This window comes from Pseudonaja textilis, chromosome 13 (genome assembly GCF_049901715.1).
Source record: "Pseudonaja textilis isolate UNSWEBS1 chromosome 13, rPseTex1.2, whole genome shotgun sequence".
NCBI lineage: Eukaryota > Metazoa > Chordata > Lepidosauria > Squamata > Elapidae > Pseudonaja > Pseudonaja textilis.
Window position 1 is genome coordinate 6,211,261 of NC_142002.1, and position 19,930 is coordinate 6,231,190.

The 19,930-nt window shown below is 42.6% G+C and overlaps 1 protein-coding gene across 6 annotated transcripts in view; it reads left to right on the forward strand.

The window, feature by feature from the left end:
* Positions 1 to 19,930, forward strand: part of CHD2 (chromodomain helicase DNA binding protein 2) — a 75,266-nt gene that overhangs the window by 7,142 nt on the left and 48,194 nt on the right. For 5 of the 6 annotated variants that reach the window (XM_026709402.2, XM_026709403.2, XM_026709404.2 and 2 more), the window contains exons 3-8: positions 6,303 to 6,522; positions 7,449 to 7,535; positions 12,826 to 12,887; positions 16,304 to 16,432; positions 17,938 to 18,087; positions 18,788 to 18,921. In XM_026709402.2, coding sequence (XP_026565187.2) covers positions 6,303 to 6,522; positions 7,449 to 7,535; positions 12,826 to 12,887; positions 16,304 to 16,432; positions 17,938 to 18,087; positions 18,788 to 18,921 — 782 coding nt within the window. Of the gene's footprint in view, positions 1 to 6,302; positions 6,523 to 7,448; positions 7,536 to 12,825; positions 12,888 to 16,303; positions 16,433 to 17,937; positions 18,088 to 18,787; positions 18,922 to 19,930 lie in introns of those variants that run through there. The other variant, XM_087941310.1, reaches the window with a different exon arrangement.

The window sequence follows — 19,930 nt, forward strand, 5'->3', positions numbered from 1 at the left end:
TCTTAAGGGAAATTTGGGGAAATTTGCTAAATGTTGATTTTTAAAATAAACATCTACACCCTCTTCCCAAAGCTAAGGGATCCACATTGTGCTAAGTCATGGAATGAAGTCATTAAACCATAATTTGTTGGTTTGATACAACATCCCACAATTGGTTGGATTGCCATCACCAATGAAGCCAAACAGGGCATCCATTTGGCAATGATGGATGTGATTTGTTACAAGGAACCAACGGTCCTGTGCTGTGGATAGAGCTAAATCTGATGCTTAGAAGAATAAGATAATAATTTTGATACACAGCTCTGAAGAAGTGAGGAAAGCTCTTTTAAATGGCTTTTTTTCCCCCCACAAATGTGGCTTACCAAACCCTTTTGAGTTTGTGCTGCATCCATGTGCCACTAGGTAACAAATGAAACGGCTTGAGGCCTTGTTGCTACAAAGCCACGGATGTGGGTCTGAAACACTCAGAAATCAGGTTGAAGTCTAGGCACAGATCTCTCCTCTCCGTCTACCTCAGCAGAGTCCAAAGGGAAACTCCCTTCCGGGTGTTTTTAGGGGACTTCCCAAGACCATTTGGGAGTTGGTAGATACAATTCGTTGGGTAGTTGGTTTAGAGTGCCAAGAGCTTCCTCTGTGTCAGGGCTCCAGTAGTCACCTCCATTTAAATCATGAGCCTCTAGCCAGTTCTTCCAGACAGCTTACAGAAGATTTATTAGGAGCGAACATACCAGCACTATTTGGGTGCAATCAACTCTGAGACACATCATTCATTTCACCCTTGACCCTGGTCTTCCCCCATCCCCTGGGTGTATCATAATTTGTATTCTCCAATGGGACACATGCATAGCCAAGAGTCATCGATCATACCCTCCAGTAATAATCTTGTGTTGGTTGCCTAAAAATTATCTATGAAAATATTTAAAGAATCCACTACTTCCACCCCTCCCTTTCTGCTGGCAACTCTAAAAGACCAGAGAAATATTTTTGAGTTGACATTCTGCAGGAAGGAAGCAAGCAAGCAAGCAAGCTATTTTGTGTGCCACCTTCCTGTGAAGCTTGGCTTGGCCTTGTGCCTGGCAAACCTGGGATAAATTCATCAGCCAGGTAGTCCTCAATTTAGAACGGCTCATTTAGTGACCATTCAAAGTCACAACAGCACTGAAAAAAGTGACCTATGACCATTTTTTACATTTCTGATTGTTGTAACCGCCCCACAGTCATGCAAATAAAATTTGGATGCTTGGCAACCGACTCATATTTATGACGGGTGCCGGGGTCACATGATTGTCCCTTTGCGACCTTCTGACAAACAAAGTCAGTGGGGAAGCCAGATTCACTTAACAATGGTGTTACTAATTGAACAATTGCAGCAATTCACTTAGCGGTGAATTCAGCCGGTTCTGACCAGTTCTGGAGAACCAGTAGCGGAAATTTTGAGTAGTTTGGAGAACTGGTAAATCCCACCTCTGACTGGCCCCACCAACCCCATCTCTTCTCTGCCTCCCATTGAGTCCCAGCTGATCGGCTGGGTCTCCTTTTGTTGCTCTGCGCAGGAGAACGGAGCTGGAAAGCAGGTTAGTGGGGTGGGAAGGGAAGGGAATAGAGATTTTGCAGTATCCTTCCCCTTCACACCCACCAAGCCACAGCCACAGAACCAGTAGTGAAATTTTTTGAATCCCACCACTGAAATGTGTGGCAAGAAAAGTTGTGAAATAGGCCAAAGCGCACACATTTCTCACTTGACAACATAAGTTTCTTTCCAAGGAAAAATTTAAAGAAGACCCTTAGTGACAAAAAATTGATATGTAGATGTTAAATGAGCCACGTTCTTCTGTGTTTAGAGTTTGCGCCTGGAATCAAATAGACAGCTAGCTTTTGTGTCTACTTGTTTCATAAAGCCCACTAATCCATAGTTAAACTACAGTTCATGGAATAAGTCCAATTATTTAGATTGACAAATACTTTGAACCCTAAGCTCAGAACATTGACTTGGACAATATGAAGAACTGGGCAGCATCCAAATCGAATAAAATAATTTCAATAAATAGTCCCAGATATGCCACTTTAGCATGTTGTGTGAAGCCTTCCTCTCTCTTATCCTTGGGTATAATTCCATATATCAGGGGTGTCAAAACGTGATTTCATTGAGGGCCATATCAGAGATGTGTTTGACCTCGGGGGAGGGGCGGTGGGCATGGCCACAGATGGGCTCAAGGTGCATTTTCCTCCTTTGCATTCAAAACAGCTATTCCAGGCAAAGGGAGATGTACTTCCTGGCACAAATAGTCTCAATTCCATAATGTACAGATTAAAGACATGTAGACCCAGCAGCTGCTATGGGGCTTGACTCTTTGTATAGGAGAAGAACATAAAGGAACTGACAATTTCTCCAGATGTCTCTTAAAAACTCTCTAACAGTCTATCCATCTTTTGTTACAACCTCTTGACACAGCCCTAGAGGAGGACTCAATATTATCGTACTGATAATTTACAAAATTGATATACCACCCAATTATCAATGGGTGGCTCACAACAATAAAAAAAGACAATTAAATCAATCACAAGTTAAGATAAAAGACGAGAAATTCAGTGATACACGGGGGCTCACGCTCTCTCTCGTCAAAGACCTGGGTGGAGAGCCAGATGTTTTTGCCTCTTCTGAACACCCAGATCTTGGAGGATACCTAGTTTTAGTTGGCAGATGCTGCTAAAGAGAAGATGAAGAAGGTGCTGCCTCCTGCAGCACTACGCCGGCCAATAAATGAATCCTAAAAATAATTTTGGCAGCAGAGTGCTGCAGGAGGAAGCCAAAAGCAAGTGTCCCCCCACCCCCCCGGCCTGTTTTGGCCAGCAGAGGCACCATGGGCAGTCCTTTGATATTTCCAGGCCGGCCCCGCTGACCAGATCTAAGCAGCCCATGGGTCGCATCCAACCCTGCAGCCTTGAGTTTGACATCGCTGCCATGTATGATCTGAGAGAAAGCATGAACAGCCGGGCTTACGTGAAGCTTGACGGTGCCGAGGGATAGAATTCCCTAAGGACTCAAACCTGCCTCCATTAGGAAAATGTTTTAAGTGGGTTCAGCAAGACCAACCTTCTGCTCCTAACTACTAATTTCCTCTTTTCCAGTCCGTTCTGCTGCTTTGTTCTGTTCTGCCTTGAATTAGCACAGAAAATCTCCTAAAAGTAAAGAACTAAGCTTGTCATTTTTGCCTTCGGACATTTTAGGTGCTTCATCACTGGAGGTTTTTAAGAGACTAGACACTTGTCTCAAATAAAATTGTTTATAGGATCTCCTCCCTGAGCAGGGGGGAGCGTTGGAATAAAAGACCTCCAAGCTCCCTTCCAATTCTATTCTGACACCACTTAAAATACCTAGAGGCAGAACAGGTAAACTTTATTCAGCTCGATTTAGTTATAATTTAATTTCCCCTCAAGAAAGTTTAAAACCTGGGTGGATTTTTGTTTTGATTTGCTTTGTTTTGTTTTATTGTTCATTCGAGTGTCTGAATCCTAAATAGATGCTTTTTTTCTTTTTCCCAGAACAAGGAAAAGAAAGGTTAGACCTTCGCTCTGTTTGTGTAACCCTTTTATTTTTAAGCCCCAGCATTTTTCAAACTACTTCTTCATCACGGTGCTTTTAGCAATGACTTTATTCTTCTATTTGGAATTGCTCAAGAGAGAGCAATGCAGGGAGAGGCGTAAAATGGTGGCTTAGTCACAGATCATGTTTTCAAAATGGCTTCCGACTGCATGCCCAAAGCTTGCTCTTTCCTGCTTTCTTGCTGCCCTCTGCCAGTTTCCTAAAGAAATGCATTTTAATTTCACCCTGTTGCTTTTTCCATGTTTTGCTTTTCACATCTTTTAAAGTAAAATAAAGGCTCTAACGCACTGCAAGAGATGCCAAATGATTGTGTCATGTGCTCGGCTCAGGGATCTGCTTCTGGAATTATTGACTTTTTACCACAAAATAAAACCTGGAAGAGTTTCTTTTTTTAAAAAAAAAAATCTTCAGCTCAGTTCCTACCACTGAATTAATTGACTCATCCTATATATATATATATATATTTTTAAAGGGATTTTATGAGATTCTTTTCCTGGTGACCTCTACTTGAGGCAAGAGAAAAATGGCTTTTAATAGCTGTAAGAAACGGCCTGGCTTAATCCATACCTATAAATTTGGCCCTTCCTATACATTGGTATTGCTGATGTATCTCCAGTGGCTTAGCCTTTGAGCTTTTATTTGAGCCTTTGAGCTTTTATTGCTATTGTTTTGCATCGAGTAACATTTAGACCAGGCTCTTTTATAATGCACTTTAAATGTGGTTTTAAAATTGGAGGAAGAAGCATCACTCTCTGCTATGTGGTTGACAGCAGCACCTTGTTTGCTAAAAATGTAAATGATCCATGAGCTCTAGTGATGAATGGCAAGGAGCACTATGGGAAAAAATGGACTAAAACTGAATAAAACCAGACTATTGTGAAACGGTCCAGCAGCCAGCCTTAGAATTGACAATGAAGTTAGTGAAATGATGCACATCATCTGAGGTGGAGTGGCAAAGGCAATTGCTATGGTTGGATGGTCCTTTTTAGTAAACCCTGCAATCTTATGGGCTTTTCATTGCAGAAGCTGCAGGATCTTCTCACAACACATGAAACCCAGCTTAACAAAACTTAATTGCTGTATAATAAAGAGGATATTTATTTAATAATATATGTGATAACAGCAGCAAGGTTAGCCTTTGCTTAAAAGTAGAAAGATAGAGGAATCCCCAATGAAAGTGAAGTAATAAAAAAGATATGGACATGTGCTGAGATGGATAAATTAACTTTGGAAATGAAAGACAAAGATGAGAAAGAATACTATAAAGTTTGGGATAAATTCTATCAATGGTGGGAAAAAAGGAAGGACCTAGAATCAAAAGAGAATAGGTATGGCAGAACAGATGATTAGAAATAGAAAATATTGTATAAATGTATATAAAACATGTATTCTATGCCATAATATGTATGACAAACAGGATTTTCAGGATGATCACACCATGTCCAATATTTTAATAATTTACTCAATAAAACTTTGGGGTGAAAAAACTTAATTGCTGCATTCACTTGACTTGAAGTGTCCAAAGAAATAAATTATATAATAGTAACGTGATTTGATTCACGCAACAGACTTATGACAATATTGCTGAATCTCTAGTACATTGTATGGACCCAGTTTCTGTCTTTTACACTGAGATGACTCTATGGATGGCAGATCTTCCAGGAACTTGGCCTCTTCCTACAAAACCTTATGACTACAGAGATCCTGGAATATCAAAAACTCTGACTTCTGCTTCCCTAGATTCTGTGGTTATTAGACTTGACCAGACAGGTTCTTCCAGAAAAATCAACTGCTTATATCATAATTCATCCAAGAAGTGGATCTATGGGTGTGTTTCTGCACATCTCTGTGTGTTAACATATAGTGTAAACATAGCACATTGGTCAAATTCCGAAAGACCACCTGTATGGAGAATTAGTGCAGGGAAAGTGCCGTAGAGGGAGACCACAGCTACGACATAAGGATATCTGCAAGAGGGATCTAAAGGCCTTGGGAACATTAGCAGCTGGGAAACCTTGACCTCTGACCATTCAGCTTGGAGGCTAAAGACACAGCGTGGCCTTCTTCAGTTTGAAGAGACACTCGTTCAGCAGGTTGAGACAAAGAGGCAGTCCCAGAACCAGCAAAATCTGGGGACTGGACAGGAGACAGACTGTATCTGTCCTCAGTGTGGAAGGGATTCCCACTCTCGTATTGGCCTTTTTAGCCACACTAGATGCTGTTTTAGGACCTCTTTTCAAAGCACGATAACATTGTCTCTTGAGACTGAAGGATGTCAATGAATGAGCACGTTTGAAAGCTCTAAAATGGCTCAGCCTATAGATAGATGAGCTTTCCTGAGTCTCCTCCTCTTCTCCAATCCCCCCCAAAAAGATAAGCTGTAATTTTCAGGACAATTAACTTCCTCTGAATCAGGGAAAGCTTGAAGCAGATCCCTCAAAGCTAGATGGATGTGTCCGGTAAGCCAGCTTGAGTTGCCATGTGCAGGTAGGCGGCAATATAAATTTTCTACATAAATAAAACAAATTAATAATAAATGTCATGATGGAAGCATGTTGACCAAGATAATGAAGTCCACATAGTTGTGCAGATGTATTGCTAGAGAGAAATAATAAGATCATACCATATTTTCGGGGGAGTTCAAAAGATAACCTGCTATATTTGAGGGTAAAGAAAATCTCGCTATTGTTCTCTACAGTCACTCAGCGTCTGAAGAGGGCTCGGGTTCCGACTCAGGGAGCCAGTCAGACAGCGAGCAAGGCAGTGATCATGGAAGTGAAACCAACAGCAGCTCCGAGTCTTCGGGAAGTCAATCCGAATCAGAGAGCGGGTCCACAGCATCCAAGTCTCGGCAGACCCCTCCGGAAGCTAAGGAGAAACCAGCATCCAAGAAAGAAAGGATAGCTGATGTCAAAAAAGTACGGCAATGCCTTGCTAAAAGTGGGGATAACGTGGGAGATTGGAAAGTTTGAGGGGTGAAAGGGGTGATAATTTTGCTCGATTGGGACTTGTGTGTCTTCCAAAAATAATGTTTTGAGTGTTGGTTTAAAGCATTATGACTTCTATCTCAATGTCCCAAGAAAGGTATAATTTAGGAGAAGAGCAGGCAGAACTATGGGATGCAGTTAAGCACGTCATCAGATTAGAATCATCACATTCCCACAAATGGTCCAAGTTCAACCCCTCCTGAATTCTATTGATCTGTCGCCAATTTAGTGTTGAACAATTTAGTCTAGATCCTTGTTTACAGGCTTAAATAAATCATCTGTGCTGCAACTTAACAGGTGGTCCCCATCCTTTGCACCTGACATCCAACTTGTTCAATCAAGTAGTCCAACCTATATCACTGGAGTCTTCCAGGAGAATATAATAGATGGTTTTCTTCTGAGTGCCCTTCGTATCTCTTATTGGAACACAAATGCCAGTCTCAACCCCGAAGCTGGCCTGACTGAAGCCATTTTGAGACTTTAGTGCTGACACACTGGAGAAGAGGGATGGGGAGCGGGGAATATAGATAGTTGGAGTGCTGTAGTCAAAACAAAATACTTTCTCTTGGGAACCAAGGCCATTTCTCCAGGTGCTCGGAAAGAAGGAACTGGAGTCATGTAGCAACTGAACAGCATCCTGATTGGACCATGTGACTGATTGTTTTGAGAAAGTGGAAAAAAAAACACTTTTAATTAGGTGAAAACCACAGGAATATTCAGGGTCGGTTTTCACCAGCCTGGGCCAATATGATATATCCAATAAACTTATTCTTTGAGGAATATACTTGCCTCAAGAGTTTTGCTTGGTATGGGTATGTTACTTGGATCCCTGACAGACAGCTTGATTTATTTTGCAGATGTGGGAAGAGTATCCCGATGTTTATGGGGTGAGACGATCCAACCGTAGCAGACAGGAGCCTTCGCGTTTTACTATAAATGACGAGGTAAGGGTTGAGGAAGCCCATAAAGAGCAAAAGCCATCCTTGGAATGAAAGAGCCCAGTTATTCGGTGGTTATTTGATGTTCCCATTTCGCAGTCCTGAAGCGCTGTTCCTGCGACTGAAGCCAGGTCAAAAGGTGCCCATCGGACCTTCCATGTGTCCAAATGGGAAATGATATGATCCCCATTGAAGTCTTAGGACAATCAGACCCTGGCGAGATAACAAGGAGATGTTGCAGAAACAGCCCTGCTTTGAGACTCTGGAAAGATGGCATGATTAAAAAGCGTGCATGATAAAACTGTGCGTGTTTATAGATATATTGTGTTGTTCCTTTGTATTAAACCTTTTTGCCTCCTTTTTTATATTATAGATGTGATCCTTTCTTGAAATCCATGCATGAGATGAGTTCAGGGGGTTAATTTTTGTTTTCATCTGATGGCTGAGACATCAAAACCCATTTCTTTTCTTCACTTCCATCCAAAACCGTATTACGGGCAGTGTGGTTATGGAACTGGCCACCTTTTCTTTGCCGTTTTTGTGAGTGACTGATTCTCCTGCATTTTTTTCTTCTTTCTTTCTTTCTTTTTTTTCCCATTTGTGTGCATATTTCCCACCTCCGACCGATGTCCAAAGCAAGTAAGCAAGTTTTCCCTTCTGTTTTTTACAGATGGAGAAAATGAGGCTCAGGAAAGTTCAGAATCAGACTGAAAATGTCAAAGTTGGAAGTCCAAAGGTAGGCACCTAAATTTATATTCGAGCACCTGCAAAATAAGCGGCACCCTCTCCTCCCATTAAGGAGTCCTCTAAAAATGGGTCCATTTATGCTTGGGTGCCTATATATGGATTTAGGTGCCTAGCAGAAGGCACCCAGATTTGAACATTTTGCATCAGAAATAATGATTCTCTTGGCCCTTCCCATCTTGTCTTCAAATTAAACTCTTCGGTCAGGTTGGATTCACCACGCTGAAAAAAATTACAAAGCAGAAATCTTCAGAGGTTTTTAAATCCTTGTTGTCATTATTATAGTTATTACTATTCTGTTTTTTTCCTTTGGGAAACCGGCGCTTAAGGGACGGTTATGTTTTTTTAACAAACACTTCTGGATCCCAGGCCTGTGTGGGTGCCACTGTATGGATACTGAAGTAATCGAAGGAAAGTTCTTGTGAGGTTATCTGAGATACTACAGAAACAGAGACTTGTCTTAGTTTAGGGCAGCCTTTAATCTACTTCTTTATTCTCAAAGCAACCTGGCGTAAGGGACGTGCCTGCCAGCTGTGTTACTCAGGCCAGCTCTGCCTTCCATTCTCTCTCTGGTTATTCTCTTCTCCCCCACGATCCTGTGCGATCTTCCATCTTGAACAGTGGTATTGCCCGTGGTCTCTTTCATCTTCCAATCTTCCCAGAGATGGAAAAGAAAAAGTGGAGCCAACTCTCTCCTCCATGTCTACTATTTGGTCAGAGCTCCATCTGGGCTACCTTGTCCCTATTCTTTCCCCCTCCCAACCAAAACTCCCCTGAAGACTCAGATCCAAGGGGCCATGAATTCTTTTCTCATTATACAACAGGGTTTTGTTTTCCTTTTTCCAAGCTCTGCAAAATCTCAATGGCCCTCTTTTCTCTGTCACAATGGCCCAGCATGCACTGGGCTGGTGATGTCACACCCACCCACCCCGATCTCCGCTGAAGACAAGAGCCCCCATTAGGGGCTCAGATAAATCCTTTCCAATTTTTTTGTTTTACAATATTATGTGGTTTTTGCAAACATTGGATTTGCTGCCTGCTAGATGTTTCTGTTGGCAATGCAACAGGCGTGGGGCTTTATATGTACCTTATGTGAAAGAAAACAATTTGTATGGTTCACAGCATACATTGCAATACCACACAATAATGTAAAAATAAAAAAAATATTTCCCCCTGAAAAGAAAAGGATTGATTACTCTGATGGAAAAAGGAACAGTGCACAACCTTCACTTCAGCAGTGAGGTCTGCTTTAATTAATGGGATCTTACTCATGCAAATTGTAGTCTGTAGATGCTGCTTTGGCTATTTAAGGAATCTAATGAGGGTGCTTCTAGGAATCCTCAACAATTGTTTAATAGTGGACTACTGGGCAATATTTTTCCACTGGTGGATGTATTTTCAAATATATATAACTGCAGCACCTCACACAGGTATTCTAGGAAAAAAGAAGAGGTCCCTTAAATTCCCTCCAGATGAGTATCCAAAATTACTCCTTTCTATTTACTTTTCCACCTTATGATTCCACCTTGCAAAGAAGCTCCTGCTATCTTGTCTGATGTGGCTTTGAGGATAAAAAACGTTGTGGCAGGATTGTGCAAAAAAGTGCTACATAAATTTAAAAAAAACTATGAAGTATATCTCTGTTCCACTGTGACGAGGTTGAGAGTACAAAGAGACCATTTCCTCAACTTCACTGCAGACAATGTGATGTTAAAAGGGCAAAGAAGTCAACATCTTAAACCACAGTTTAAGATTGAACTCTTTGTTGAGGTTTGTCTTTGGATTGTTGGCTTATGCTGGTGTGAATGTTTGGATAAGCGAAGCCTAGCAAAGATTGTCTAGAAGGGCCTGAAGGCTCTCCAGAAAACTTCATCAAGTGCACTAAAACTGCCATGGTGCTTCTTCCACTATCAGTGATCACACAATATCTATATTCTGGTTTGTGTGTTTGGGGTTATTGCAGGGTAGGGAACTGGACTGGGGAACCAGACAATATCAAAAAGTGAGAATTGAAGGAGGATCAATCACCACAAGAGCTTTTCTGCTCCTAAGTTTGAGTTGCTTCAGGGTTCTTCTCACTGCATCAAGAGACATACATAATTCTCAATCCAAGAACAAGGTTGTAGCTTCCCAGTTGGAGAAGATGTATGCAAGCTTCTGGAAAATTTTATTTTGATGGGATTTCTCCAGTAAGGGACAGAATAGGAAGCTGAACTTGCAGTTAAAAAACAAAAACAGGAAGAAGCCCACCAGTCCAAGAAAATTGGATTCATTCTTTGGATGCTTTCCTTGGTGGAGGAAAATGTGCAGAAGATGACCTCCATGGTAGGATGAAGGAAGGTTTGGGGGCAAATTCCTCAGTCCTGGAATAGCATGATGTGCAAACGTTACACATAACATGATTTCTTTCTTGTTATGGATTTGTATTTCCCCAAGCTGATAAATAACAAACCACATTATGGCTACGCTTGGTGTATGAGTGCCTTGCACTGTGTTTTTCTACCCCTGAAGGACAAGAGAGGCTGATGGCCAGGAGGACAGAATGAGGTCCTCTTCAAAGCTTGTGGGCACCAGAGAGGCAAAGCTTTTGTATAGCTACAGAAGGGGTACCATGAGCCCCCATAATTCCATGCCAGCATCTGGCTCCTCTAATGAAGCTCTCATCTGGATCTGTGGAAGGTGTGACATCTAGATTGGTGGAGGATGGGCCAGTGAAATGCAGAGGCTTTGTGACAGGGAGTCTTGTAACAATTTAGGAAAGGATCAGAAGAAGAGTGCTTGAGTGAGCTCTTCAGATATGGAGAGCCAATTACTGTTCTAGAGTTTGGATGCACATTAAGAATTGGGGATGATTTTCGAAATTTGCAAGAGACACACTTTAATCTTCAAAGTTTCATAAAGATCCTGGAAAGAGACAGGTGTGTCCAGCTGCTGACTGCAAAGATCTTCTTATCCTCTTCACCTGTTTCTAATATATTTGGATTCCTGCATCTAACACAGCAGCTCATTTTCTTAATTCTCTTGTCAACTATAATTTAAATAATGTTGCCCTGTTCTCACAAGGAAAGAAAACTGCTGATGATTCCATTTCCAAGTGTGTTTTTGTCAGTCTCAAGCAGATTTTGTGGCGGATTTTTCTTTGTCTAGCACCAGTAGTCTATCTTTGGAATCTGTTTTACCCTGTTACCTGTGAGAATGGTTACGTTCATGTTGTTATGCAAATCCCACTCTTGACATTCAGGCCTCTGAGCACCCGTTTTTTGCACTAAACAAGCTGTCTTATCAATAGGGCAATTTATTACTTAGAGACAAGGTTATCCAGATTTATGGGCATTTAGCTGTTGTGTATAGTTTGTCTTTTTCCTAACTATTGAGTGAACAGAAAGATGTGTTAATAGTTTAATTGTTTAAGAAGATTTAATGAATCTATGTAAGCATAAGAGTCATTTTGTATAAAAATTAGGAGATGTCTTTTAAGGGCTTCCTTCCCCTTCTCCTCTTTCTCTTTTTTTCCTTTTTGCACCCACTGCAATTGAGAGACTCAGTGGCTTACCAATTACATTCAATCAAAAAACAAACAAAGCAAAAAATATTTTAAAAGTATGAAATTGAAATTGCATGATATGAAATTGAAATGAAATTTTAAAAGGGTTCATTCAGCCCTTCCCCATTTTTTTTGTTGTTGTTCCTGATCTTTCATAATTTTTGGAATATGTCTCATGATGTGCCTTTGAAAGCCAGGTATGGAAGTCACCTGAACTGACAGAAGAGAATATTTGTAGCTCAGGGTTGAACCGTGGGGTCCTTGGTGCTCTCTGAGCTTGGTTGTTTTCTTGCAGACGTTTCATTACCAAACTAGGTAACATCACCAGTGCACCAAGGACCCCACATTACTGATCCTCCCCTTAAGAGGGAGCCTTGGGTGTGTGGCTGCTGGCGGTGGTGACTTCTGGTCCTCTTCCTTCTTTTTGGGGCAGTTCTTTGATACTCTTGGCCTTCAGTTTGGATTTCTTTTTCAAGTACCTTTGCCCACTTGTGTTCACGATGTAACAAGAGTTCTTTAAAAAAAAAAACAACCAAGCAAAACAAAACGCAGCACCACAGAACTGCTGGGATTGTGGGGCAAAAAGGGTGTTGCCTGTTTATTTACTGTGTGGTAGCAAATGTTTCCCTATGGATTGTGTTGGTTTTAAGTCTGGGGCACACCCAATACCCTTTATGGATGCCAAGTATCATCATCTTTTAATGAACTTCCTTGTGGGGTGGAGTCTCGATGGAGCTGATTGTTTATTGGCTGGATGCCCTTCCTATCACCAATGAGGAGTTTTGTTCATCAGATATATTCTCATTGCGCCCAGAGAGAGAAATGCCTTCCTCTACCTAGGATCGAACTCACAGTCTCCTGATTGTGAGGCAAGAGCTCCACCTCTAGGCCACTACACCTCTCATATGGATATCAAGAATATTTGCGAGCAAAATATGTAGCCATCAACCAGCAGCCTCTCTTATTGCTCCTTCCCTCTCTCTCCCTCCTTCTCTGTTTCCGTTCAAGGGGCATAGCGAGTCTGAAAGTGAGAGTCCCAAACGAAGAAGCTCAAGGCAAGTGAGAAAAATGTAAGTTACGAGGACGCTGCCTTGTTTCTGCAACAAATTTAGTTTTCCATTGTTTGAAAGGATTCTCACGTCTGTACGGGTAACCCTCAACTTACAACATTTCCGTTGCTCAGCGAGGCAGCCGTTCAGTGAGCTTCGCCCCCCCTTTATGACCACGGCGATACAGTGAATCACCTCAAGAGTTAAGTTAGTGAAAATGGTTGTTAAGGGAATCTGGCTTCCCCCGTTGACTTCGCTTGTGAGAAGGCCGCAAAAGGGGATCGCGTGACCCCGGGGAGACGCGGCAACTTGTCATAAATATGGACCAGTTAAGTGGTGGGATTCGAATATTTTTGCCACCAGTTTGGGGGGGGGCGTGGCTTGGTGGGGACACTTTGCACACGTGCACACACTTGGTGTGCACACGTGCGCCAAACATGCACTTTGTGCAGGCACAGAGGCGTTCTAACTCGCTTCCTGCATGATCCCGGTCACTTCAGCAGCTGCCGCGTCGCACTCTTCTGTGCCGTGCAAAGCAGCTGCGCTTCAAATTTGGTAGATAAAGGTGAGTCTGGGAGCCCAGGCGGGTGGGTGGGCCCAACAGCACAACGGTGGAGATAACCGGTTCGGTCTCTGCTGCTCATCGCTGCTACCTGCTCGCCAGAACCGGGCCGAACCAGTAGAATACCACCACTGGTGCCGGGTGTCTAAATTTTGATCACTTGAGCGAGGGGAGACTGTAACACGCGTGTAGGGGGAAAAAAACCTAGTCACTTTTTTTCAGTGCCGTGGTAACTTCAAGCAGTCACTAAATGAACGGTTGTAAGTTGAGGACTATCTGTAGTTGATGCTTGGAATGTTAGCTCCATCCTGGATTCCGCACGTTGTATTTTCAAAGTGTTAGAATAGCTTTCCTCAACCCACCAGGTGAATTTCTACATCCCGTAATCTCAGAGCCTGATCAGTGGTCATACTGGCTGTGAGAGGGTTGCCGGATTTCAAACGAAGATCCTGGAAAAGATTGCTGTTCTGTTTATAAAAATAAAAAAGGTCAATTTTGTGTACACTGTTAATCTGGAAGCCACCCTAAAGGAGTTAGATGCAAAAAAAAATCATTGTAAATCAGACGAATAAAGAAATAACAGAGGATAGAAGGACCCCAAGGTGCTCTTTTTAAAAAAAAAAAAAGGCAACTGGACTTTCTGGGTTTTTGTTTTTTTTAAGATATTTTGCTTCTCATCCAAGAAGCTTCTTCAGTGAATAGAATTCTTATAAAATAGAATAGAATTCTTTATTAGCCAAGTGTGATTGGACACACAAGGAATTTCTCTTGGTGCAAATTTTCTCAATGTACATAAAAGAAACGACACATTCAACAAGAGTCAAGAATCATAAGGTACAACACTTAATGATAGTCATAGGGTACAATACCACTGCAGCCCTTAAGCTAATAACACAGTCATTAAGTGAGTCTAGCTTCCCCATTGACTTTGCTTGTCATAAGGTCCCAAAAAGGGATCACATGACCCATGACAATGCAACTGTTACAAATGTGAACCAGTTGCCAAGTGCCTGAATTTTGGTGACATGGCCTTGGGGATGACTCAACGGTCAAGTGAAAAATGATCAGAAGTTGCTTGTTTCAGTGCCATTGTAACCTTGGAAGGGTCAGTAAATGGACTGTTGTGAGTCGAGGACTACACTGTATGGTCTGCCCTTCCTCTTCCAGGAGGGGGCAACATTAGCAGAACTTGACTGACCTTGTGTCCTTAGAAGGGAAACCAACGCGAAACGCCGAAGTTATTATGCATTTGCCTGGGATATTAAAACTAGAAACAAGGGAGGCAGGGAGCTACTTCTGTGACACTGCCTAGAAAATTACTTGGAGGCCTCTGTGAAGTCTTCGTTGAGTTTGACTTGAAGAATTCTTGTCCTTCTCCCAATGCGCATTTGTACAATTTACCCTATTATAGAACAGAATAGAATAGAATTCTTTATTGGTCAAGTGTGATTGGACATACAAGGAATTTCTCTTTGGTGCAGAAGCTCTCAGTGTACATAAAGAAAAAATACATTCATCAAGAATCATAAGATACAATACTTATTGTTAGTCATAGGTTACTAATAAGCAATCAAATCATACTAGGGAACGAATAAAGCAATATAAATTGTAAAGATACAAGCAACATGGTTATAGTCATAAGTGGGAAGAGATAGGTAATAGGAAGGATGAGAAGAATAATAGCAATACAGTCTTACTAAGTAGTTTGACAGTGTTGTGGGAGTTAGTTGTTTAGCAGAGTGATGGCATTCAGGGGAAAAACTGTCCTTGTGTCTAGTTGTTCTGGTGTGCAGTGCCCTATAGCGTCGTTTTGAGGGTAGGAGTTGAAACAATTTATGTCCAGGATGTGAGGGGTCTGTAGATATTTTCACAGTCCTCTTTTTGACTTGTGCAGTATACAGGTCCTGAATCATGAAAGGCAGGTTAGTAGTAAAATTTCACACACACAGAGAGAGAAACCTGCATAAAACACACCACACTTGCATGCACACATATATACTGATGTTTGTCCTCTTGTCTTCTGGCAAGATGCTTGATAGATTGGTACAAGAAAGGGACATATTCCTTCCTTTTCTGGAACTCTTCCATGGAGAGGGAAGAGTGGATATTTGCCCAGCCCCCTGCATTTCCTTTCCTAGGAAGAAAACAAAACTCTTCCATCTGCTAAAGGCTACTTCCCCATCACCAGGCTACTTTAGACCAACATTTCTCAACCTTGGTAGCTTCAGGACACAAGGATTTCAGCTTCCAGAAAACTCCCAGCCAGCCTGTGAAGTCCACACTCCTTCAAGGTGCCAAAGTTGAGAAGTTCCTCGGATGACTGATGTGGCTTATGGACTCTCCTCTCCTAATAGCCTCAGTCTTAGTGGAAACTACAATGGTACCCTAGCTATGAGACCTCATGGTTCTTTTTTGTACTTAAAAGAACATTCCATTGCCAGGAGTATTAATTAGGGGGCCTTTTGAGTAACTCAGATTGTGGGTATGTAGTTGAACTTGTTGCTTTTGTTACTGTTAGTTGAACAGATGTCATTGATAATAACAGAGCTAAGTGGGGGCTTTCTGAATGGTGCTTTGGAGCTCTTTAAAGCAGCCTTGTCCTTCCTTGAAATCGCAGGTTGCCACAAAGGGCAGCCGCATCATCTCGAAGAAAGATGCAGCTACTTTAAGGAGGTTGGACATTCTTTATGAATGTATTTCTGCACAGCCCTAGTTAATAACTTAATTGTCTTAACATTAGATGAATATTCTGCATACCTAGAGCTTCCTTATGGTTTTTTTGGGAGGTGGGTGGGATTAGTTGGCATGTAAAAGCAACCATAATCGTGGAGCATAATAATGATGGTCATGACACGTTCCTTATCAACTTTTATAGACACAGAGGTAAATGGAAAAGGGAGGGATCTAGGGATGATGACGAAGATGATGTTGAAGATCAAGGCTCCAGTGGAGAGAGTGAACAAGAAGTGAAGCAAGTGAGGTCCAGAAGACTTAGTTCAAGAAGGTGAGAAAACGGGCGCTGCCTTCCTTGCAGTTCCTCTTATTTTTCCCCACTCTAGACCTTGTCCTTCCATCCTTTCATTGTGAGTCAGTATTCTGAGTGCAAAGTTGGAAGCTTTGCCTAGTGGGAAGACAGAAGAATGGCAAAAGTTTCTAGGACAGAGAGCAAGAGTTAAAGAAGATGACCTTAATTGAAATATGCAGGAATCCTTGCTTAGCAAAAAGGGTGGAAACTTTTTTTTTTTTAAAGTACAAAACGGGGAGATAGAATTTGGAAGTGGCTGAGGTGTAGACTTCCTGAATTCACTGGAGTATGAGGAGGAGGAGAGGGTCCAGCACCATCAGACCTGTAATATTCTGTTATTAGAGCCAGTCTCAATAACCGGCTCAGCAGTTAAAGATGCTGTGATTGGAAAGTTGGAAAGCTGACAGCCCAGGTTTGAGACCCCAGCACTGCACCATCAGGGTGAGTTCCCCTTATTTGCCCAGCTCCTGCTAACCTAGCAGTTTGAAAGCAAGCAAATGCACGTAGATTAATAGGTACCACTTCGGTGGGAAAGTGACAGCATTCTGTGCGCCTTTGGCATATAGCCATGCTGGCTACGTGATGATGGAAATGTGGACAATGCTGGCTCCCTCAGCTAAGAAATGGAGATGAGCACCACCCCCTAGAGCAGGCTTGTCCAACCTTTCACCTTCCCTGGGCCACATTAGAAGATGAAAATTTGGTTTGGGCTGCACATAAAATAAAATAACAGTAACGATCCCTGATCATCCATAGGAAAAACCATAGGAAACATTTTTTTCATAAGATATCATAAAAAATAGTCAACCAGGGAGAAAGGAACGCAGGGGGGGGGGGGGAAAGCTCGCCCGCCTCGCGCTACCTCTCCTCCTGCAAATGGCCTGGCTGGATGCAGCAGGACTGGAAGGCGAGGACCAGGAGGCTCGGTGCAGCAGCAGCGGCGGCAGCAGCAGAAGCCGCTACAACAGCTCCGCCGCCTCTTCTCCTCCTCCTCACTGGCTCGTCCTCTTGCACGAAGGTTGGGGTGGGCACTGGGCCGCATTATGAGCCGACCTGGGCCGCATGCGGCCCACGGACCGCCCGTTAGACAAGCCTGCCCTAGAGTCAGACATGACTGAACAGAAGAAGCCTAATAATAATAAGTAGCCTTCTATGGTGTTGATTTTCTTCTTTGGTGGTGCTGATTTCCTGGTCTGGTGTTGAAGAATGCTCAACTGCTATTACAACCATTGAGGTGTGGTGGTGTAGAGGTTAGAATGCAGTATTGCAGGCTAATTCTGCTGACTGCCAGCAGTTTGACGCTGACTGGCTCAAGCCTCCATCTTTCCGAGGTTGATAAAATGAGGACCCAGATTGGTGGGGGCAAGATGCTGACTCTGTAAACCGCTTAGAGAGGGCTGTAAAGCACTAGAAAGCGGCATCTAAGTCTTAAGTGCTATTGCTACTTCCACTATTACTACTATTGTATCGTTGTTTCATTTCAGAGCAGTGACCAAATCCATCCCAAAAAGGAGCAGCAAACCGCAACGGCCGAAGAGGCGGAGGAAAACCGAATCATCAGAGGAAGAGGAGGAGGAGGAGGAGGATGAGACTCCCAAAAGGCAAACTAAGCGCCGAGCAGCCAAAAATGTCAGGTAGTGGCAGAAAAACCTAGAAGCTGGGTTCACACACCCTCAGCCAACATTGGGGTGGTTTGTTTGTCAGAACCCAGCCATCATACATCACATGAACTAACCTGATTATGCCTTAAATTAATATGTGAGCCTATGTCATTATGGTTTATTTACCAAGCCATCAATGAGCAAACCATAGCTTATCTTAGTATGTCCACCCAGATTATGCAATGTCCTGGAGCTGGCTGGAGAATTCTGAGAATCGAAGTCCATTCATCTTTAAATTGCCAAGGTTGAAAAATACTGATCTAATCCAATCCTCTACAGTGGGCAGGAAAGCCAATTAAACCATCCATGAGAAGTTGTTGTTGACTTTCAGTTGAATCCACAACTTCGCTAGACTATTCCACCGTTATGCCATCTTACCATCAAGAATTTTGCCTTTGAGCAAAGAGAGGCTTGGAGATGTTAAAGTCTCTTTTCTATCTTGTGAATAACATTGCTTTGGCTTATTGTTTCCCAGTCTTAGCCATTTCCAGATGGGTGGACTTCAAACCCCAGAACTCCAGTGTTAGAATAGCTATTGGTGACACATCTTGAAGTCCACCTATCTGGAGGTTGTAACGGTTGGGGGGGGGAAAAACCCGCTCGTATTTACATGGTGAACCCATTCGGCAGAAGGATAACCCTGAACTGTCCTTGTGCACGGTCTTGTACACAGTTACAAGGAAGACGATGACTTTGAGACCGATTCAGACGACTTGATTGAGATGACAGGTGAAGGGGCGGAGGAGCAGCAAAATAACAGCGAAACCATTGAGAAAGTGCTGGAGAGGAGAATAGGCAGGAAAGGAGGTGAGTGCAAGAAGATATTCCTCGGATTCAGTTATTCCTAGCCATGGTCCTAGGCACCCAGTTAAAAGCAGCTTTCTCCAAGTTGGGTCCTTCCAGCGATAACACCTTTGCTTCTAGAATGCTTGACTCTGCAAACACAGCTTGCAAACGGGTCTTTGGTGCTCTCTGAGCTTGGTTCTTTTCTTGTAGACGTTTCATTACTCAAACTAGTAATGAGTGTTTCTCAATTGGGGTAAGGAAACGTCTGCAAGGAAACCGCCAAGCTCAGAGGGAACCAAGGACCTCACAGTCATTGTCCTCCTCCTCCACTACAAGCCTCCCTCCCAGCACTGATGATGTTAATGAAATGTCTGCAAGAAAAACCACCAAGCTCAGATAGCACCAAGGACCCCTCATTTCAGCTCTGAACTACAAATATTCGCCTTTATTGGTACAGCTTATAAAATTTGTGAGTTAGGGGCATATTATATTTGGAGATTTCGTCTTAGGGATGACTGCTTTATCATAGCACGCAAGGCTTTGTAAAGCTAGCTTTGTATTGCAAAAGGGAAGGTTCCCTTGAACAAGGCAAACTGATTTATTTATTTTTTACTTTATAAAGACCTCTGAGTGCAGACTAAATCGAGGGTAGAGTGGGAGAGCTTTGCCAGTATAATAATGCCATTAGGTCTGTAGACTTTACCATGACACCCAATTGATCATTTAAGCCAATTCTTTGAAAAGGACTTTTAAGGGTTGAAAAGGACCTGGATTTTTAGTTCTGGGATAGGCCTATTTGGAAAAGCTCCCAGCGCCTTGGAGAAGTGCAACAAAAACTGAGAGCAAAAGCAATAGCAGGTAGCACTTAGACTTATAAACCGCTTCACAGTGCTTTCCAGGCCTCTCTAAGCAGTTTACAGAATCAGCAAATTGCCCCCCAACAGTCTGGCTTCTCATTTTATAGCCCTAGGAAAGATGGAAGGCTGAGTCAACCTTGAACCGGTGAGAATCAAACTGCTGGCAGTCTGCA